This window comes from Egretta garzetta, unplaced genomic scaffold, assembly GCF_000687185.1.
Source record: "Egretta garzetta isolate BGI_Z169 unplaced genomic scaffold, ASM68718v1 scaffold133, whole genome shotgun sequence".
Lineage (NCBI taxonomy): Eukaryota > Metazoa > Chordata > Aves > Pelecaniformes > Ardeidae > Egretta > Egretta garzetta.
Window position 1 is genome coordinate 2,997,812 of NW_009259111.1, and position 6,480 is coordinate 3,004,291.

Here is a 6,480-nt window from a genome sequence, read left to right on the forward strand (position 1 = left end):
AAGAATTTGCATGTGGTCAAGTCTGTAATAAGACTCAGCTGGCCACAAAGCTGCAATGGTATTGGCCTTGGTTCAAGGAGATATGTGCTTGAATTTAACCAGGGAAAATTTTACTCATATATTAAAGGTTTGGTTTGGTGTAGATCCATTTGGCTCACTCACTTATGAAATTACTTTTTCACATTAAAGTAGTCAGTAGTATATTCTCAATGCCATAAATCACTGGTGTTAGGTATCACTATACTATGGCAACTTTGCTGAAACAGTTGGGCTTTGCTTTTGGTGGCTTCTGTATTGACCATAACAAACTCTGCAGATGTGGTAAATTTCACTGACTGCTCTCGAGCCTGGCATTGGATTACAAGAGGTAAAATATTAGACTAATACACATCTACATGTTAAGTAAAGTGAACGCTTTGCTAAATAAATGTTAGATCTGGCCATAATGGAATAGTTTTTATTTATTAGTACTCTCAGCCTAGCAAAAAAGTGTCATGGAAATTTATCAGCCCAGGCAGAAATATCTACTCACCCACACTTTACCACGATGATTGATGATAATGAAAAAACGAATGATATTTTACTCTCATGTCAAAAATTAAAAAAAAAAAGAAACCCTCACCTCAAGCGAGTAAAATCTTCCCAGGCTGATTTGAGGCTATGGACTGTGTGCCTGTAAGGTGTCAGCTGCTAGCAAAAGCCCACATTCTCTCTCTCCCCAACATCACTATATGCCTGCTTTAGACCTATTTTCATAGTTCTGTCTTTATAGCGCTATCATTCAAAATGGTAAAACATCTGAATGTTGGTGGTTTTTTACAGTTTAAAGTAAATTGTTTCTCAGCATATTTGCTCTCATGAAATTCAGAGCAACCACAGGAGAATACAGCGATAAAAGCCAGCCAGTTCCACCCAAAGGTACTAGCTGCACCACAGATTTCAAGGGGTGCACGATGTTCATTTCAAGCTGCTGGCAAATGCCATGTTGTAGCTGCCTGGTTCCAAGCAAGTGAGAATAAGCAGGCACAAGCATTCAGCAATGGAGCAAAACCAACAAGGAGCAGCCTGGTTGTCAGCAGCTGTGTGAAATCAGCAAAAGTCAAATCAATCTGCAGTGACACAATGTTTTCCCCGGAGTCCTGACTTACATCTTATTTTTATGTGAGGCCTTTTTCCAGAATTGTAGAATAAGTACAGCTAGAGATTTGTAAAATAATTAGAAGATCTATACTCTCTCTCTTGCCCTAACAATACAAGCTAACACTGTATTTTAAGATAGTCAAAAGTTCAATGTGAAATAATCCATGAAATGGACGCCATTTATGCACATTACTAGATTACAAACTGAAATCTTGAAAATATCACATTTTACTGATGAATCTGTTGTGCTGCCTGTGGTAGAAAGAGGGATGCCTGGTATTTTTGGAAGCAAGAAGTGAATGCTTTCTCTTCCCTTCTCCATACTGATAATACATCACTGAAACTGAACATTTTATTTGAATATTGAAGAACTTCCATGTGGTCCAACTTCCAACCATAAAACAATTAAATAGACCATTTAATTTCACTGCCCTTTTTCAGACACTGACTTTCTTCTTTACTGAAAATACCTTAACTTGAGTTACCGGGCTGGTCCCTCTCTTCTCATTTTTCATCCCAGTGGGTGAGAGTGCCCCTGTCGTATTTGGTGGCTGTGGAGTAGATGGCATTTTGGCTCCAGGAGAAACTTGCATGCTTGCCAGCTGAGCTGCATACAGTTGCTGGAAGACAAGAAGATATACAATGTATTCCTGCAAAATTCCTAAAAAAAGAAGTTGTAAATGTACATAATTCTTAGTCCTCTGCTGTTTCTTCTCTTAAAGGAATTCTGGATTTTTTTTCAGCACTTTCTTGTTTGTGGGTTTTCCCTTCTTGTTATTTTCAAGGAGAAAAAAAGACTGGAAAACTCCCCCACAGCAATATCTTTTCTCTTAATTTGACTTTTAGCTGGATTTTTTTTTTCCTTCTTGCTAATGATGGTCATAGTAATAAACAAAAGGTTATACAGTGCCCAAATATTAAAAACGAAATTAGCAAGTTTACAAGGTTGATTATGAAAAGAAGGTATAAACCCCTCTCAGAAACAGTGATGCTTCAGGTCTTTCTGTTCTTACCCAGAAATTACCCACCAACTCCAGAACAGCTTTTGGGAGCTGATATAGAAATCGTTTGCTACCAAAAGGCAATGATGCATCTTCTCTAGATAGCAATGAAAGTTAAATAAGGCAACAGGATATGTCTCCATTGTGGTGTACAGTGATTGTTATAACTTCTATAAATGCTAATAAGGAATGTAGGCCCTACAAATTCCTGTAAATAGCGATGAAAATACAAAAACACCCTCATGAAACTTTTAAAAAAGTTTAACTGAAACATAATAAAAGACTTGTACATTAAAAGCCCTATTCCTACCAATCTAGTGTTTACTGAACAAAAACAAATAGGTTTAATTTCCTTCTAGTGACCAAATTTAATCCCTCACCTTGAATTAGCATCAGCAATAATTCTTCTACCATAAACAGGGAAGATCCTAATCCCTCTTCTACACATAAATCTATATAAACTTTGCCTTATTAGTGAGAAAAAAGCCAGGTGGTTTGTATGTAATTTCCAACATTACTATCATTCAGATGGACAAATAAAAAAAATTACAGTAATCAAAAGCAGACCTTTCAGCACATGTAATTAAATGAAAGCTTAATAAAGAATAATTTGCGAGAGCCAGATGTGCTTATGTCATAATTGTTGCTTTCTTTGGAACAATTTTTCTAATATTACAAGCCTCCACAGAACTGAAAGTTACACAATACTGTAAAGCCCAGTGACTCAGTGGCTAGACAAATGCAAGGAGGGGAGAGTCAGAACTCCGGGTGACAAATGAAAACTCTTGCTTGTTTGCTTGTTTCCCGCCACCCCTTTTCAATATCACACAGAGGCTACAAAAGGATCACAGATTCATATTTTGAAATGAATGGCATTTAAATATTTTGGCTAAGGTACTATTTTTCTTGGGCTAGAAAACTAGAAAAATTGAAAGCAGAAAAAATTCCCAGCTTTTGGTGATGTCCCGGAGAATGAAAATGAAGTGTTGTATATAATAGTAAGCAGGGGGGTGTGTGGAGTGTGTGTTCCCCCCTACTACTGGGATCTTGTCCCTTTTAGCATATTCTTCAGATGGATCTATGCTTGCTTAACAGGGTGTTCTGCTTATGTGAGAGTAGGAAGCCCACTTCACATGCTTTCTGAAAGCACGTTCTCAGCCCAGAAATAATCAGGCACTGTACTATGACAGAGACGATACAATAAACTGGAAGACAACTGAAAGACAAACCCCAAAGATTATAATGGATTCCTCAGTGTTCTGTACTTTGTCTATCAAAATATTTTTCCTTTTTTTTTTTTTAAATTAGGAACCTATTTAACATCAACTGTCTGGAGGAATGACAGATTTTACCACAAGTAGCCTAAAACTTTACTACTTAATGTAGCGTGTATTGCACTTTCAAGAACAGGACAGGAATTCTATGGTTTATCAACCGAAGTTCAAAAGAATTTCATTCGCCCTGCTCAGGTAAACCACCAGGGCAAAAAAAGGTGGGGTATGAGTCAATCTTTCTACAAAATTCAGTCTTAGAGGATAGAAGTCAATAGTCAATGAGGGCAAGCAGCGCGGTGTGGTGGGTTCACCCAGGCTGCCAGCCACCCACCCAGCCGTTCTCTGCCTCCCCCTCCTCAACAGGACAGGGGAGAAAATAAGATGAGAAAGCTCATGGGTTGAGATCAGGATGGGGAGATAGATTAGCAGTTACCATCACAGGCAAAACAGATTTGGCTCGGGAAAAATAGTAGAGTTAGATGGTGAGAAACACAGGCAAAAACTAAAATCCCCCATCCCCGCCATTTTCTCAGGCTCAGCTTCATTGCCGACTCCTCCACCCTTGCCCCTCTGGGCTGGCTGCCGGCAGGGCTGTTCCTCACCCTTTCTCCCTCACAATCCTCGCTGCCTGTGCGGCTTTGTGACCTTTCTGGAGAACATTTTCCCAGAGGTGCCACCAGCCTGGCTGTCAGGCTCGGTGGTGCCCTGTGGCGGGGCCGCTGAGGAACCGGTTGGAACCGGCACAGGGCAGGCCCTGGCCACCTCTCCTCACAGCAGTCACCCGCAGCCCCCCTGCCGCCAGCGCCTGGGCATGCACGGCAAACAGAACCTGTAGCCCAGCTAGCCATGACAAGTAAGCAAAGGTGTGTTTATCATCTCTAAAAGCTGCAGCCCACGGTGTGGCTGTATCTTGATCGGATATGTCAAGATCAACGTGAACAGACGCGTGACCCTGGTGGGAGGAGCGCTCGCCGGTGAGGAGGACTGGCAACTGAGGCCTCCACAGCACTTTAAAGGGTCACAGAGATAGCAACCAGAAAAGCGGGCTGTTACAGTGACTATCTAGGAAACGGTTTAATTTTGGAAATGCAACATTAAAAGCAGAATAAAATTAGTTATACACCACTCCCCTTGCAGTATGTTGAGGGTTGTATTGGCTGTACTGCAAGTAGCATGAGGAAAAAATGTTTCTAAAGGGAGACAGAATAAAAGAAATTTTGATGTTTATATATGTGTCTGTGTGTGTGTGTATAATTCATCACTGGGTTACGCCAAGGTCATAGCACTGGCGTTAGCCTGGCATTTCTATAAATTGTTTTACACCATAACAGCAAATGTAAAAATAAGTAACAGTAATTAGCTTTCTGCTTTGCTTTGACTTTAAAACAAAGCTGTTCCACAAATGAGCGCAAATCATGCAAGAATTCGCACTGGCGCTAGCAACACCGCCGCGTGGACCGGGAGGCTGTATGACTTCATTTATACACCAGTTTGTATGGGGAGCTAGCCAGTCTGGAAAAATATGTGCACACCACCATTGCGGGGATAAAATGCATATTTTTGCAAATACCACTGTTGTGGCTCAAAATAGCAATTTAGGACCTCACATTGAGATGGTCAGGTTGTGAAGCTTTTATTTGCAAGATTAAGGAGGGGGAAAAAACCCAAACATTGAATGAATGTTCATTGTTAGCTTTTAATGCCCAAAAGCAAAAGTTTCAATGGAATTTTTTCAGTGGAAATTCTAACCTACTGACTACTGAGTAGTGACTAAAAAAATTAACCTACCTCAAACACTGAAACATATCCTATTTTCAGTGTACGTCTAGCACATAAAGAGAAGAGCATTTCATAACCCTTACACCAACCACTGACTCAGAAAGCTCTTGATTACAAATTAGATATTCAAAGCCATCAAGTATTCAAGATTGTTTTAAGCAGCCTTAAAAATGTATAGCCCGGGTTCCTGTTTTTTCAAAAGGTCACTAAGTTAGCTTCTTACAATCCGACTCCCAGTGTCTAAATATAAGAAATGCTGATTTTGAGTTATTGAGTGCTCCTGCATAGTTAACAATTTTGAAAACCAGCTCTCTTAAGGTATGTGAGCAAGGATGCAGTTTTACAGTTTTCAGAACCAGGTCTCTTCTAACGTCGCAATCTGACACTGAAGAGCGGGATTTTGAAATGCCGCAAGTCTCTCTTAAGGCAATAGCAAGTGAAGCCTCACATTTAGGCACCTATGAACTTACAGGCTTATGGACTTAAGCGCTTGTTACTGAAACTCTATTCCAGCTGTAATCAACTAAAAAACTGAGGGGAATTTATGATAGTTGGAGGTCACTATGAGTCTGAATGATGTTCATCTACCTAAAAAAATGTACAGACGAGTGGGAAAGCGCTATAATCAGCATGTGCACAGCACAAGTTCATACTGATTTTTTCACCTGGAAACAGCAGAATTTGTACTAAGGCTTTACTATAGCTTAGAGCTACCATCCAAGAAGAATTGAATAACTAACAAAAGTAATAATCTGGGGGGAGTGGGGGTAGGGGGTGGTATTTTCTGCTTCCAAAATTGCCTGCCTATAGCATTTGATGAATTATTTACATTTTATAAAAAGTATCATCCACAGTCTAAAATTTGTTCAAAAATCTATGAACTAGTAATAAAGCATCTTGACTGATCCAAATGTTAAAACCTTCCTTAAACGCCATCCAAGTTTCACGACGCCTTTGCAAGAGATATTTTCACGATACAGAAGGATGCTCCCTTTGCTGCCAGGGTTCATTCGTGCCCTGCCAGAAGACAAAGGCCTTAGGCTCACTCATCTCTCCCACAGGTTTCAACATTTTTTTCAATAGTTTTTCAACTAGTTTTTTCAATTAGCTTCCAATCATCAAAACTCTTTCTTTAGCTCAGGTCCCTTTCCCGTGTGACTTCTCGCCTGTGCGTAGGCCTGTGACATCCCTAGACATGCGCTCTGCCAAATGACACCGAGCACAGCAACTGAGCGCAGAACAAAGCTTCCTATGCACCAGAGGTTTCCTTTTTTTTACAGCAGGAA

General features: G+C 40.2%; 1 protein-coding gene across 10 annotated transcripts in view; it reads right to left on the bottom strand.

Moving 5' to 3' along the window:
* Window positions 1-6,480, bottom strand: part of SOX6 (SRY-box transcription factor 6) — a 337,876-nt gene that overhangs the window by 63,702 nt on the left and 267,694 nt on the right. For all 10 annotated transcript variants that reach the window (XM_035890952.1, XM_035890951.1, XM_035890947.1 and 7 more), the window contains one exon: window positions 1,611-1,760. In XM_035890952.1, the coding sequence (XP_035746845.1) occupies window positions 1,611-1,760 (150 nt within the window). The remainder of the gene's footprint in view (window positions 1-1,610; window positions 1,761-6,480) is intronic.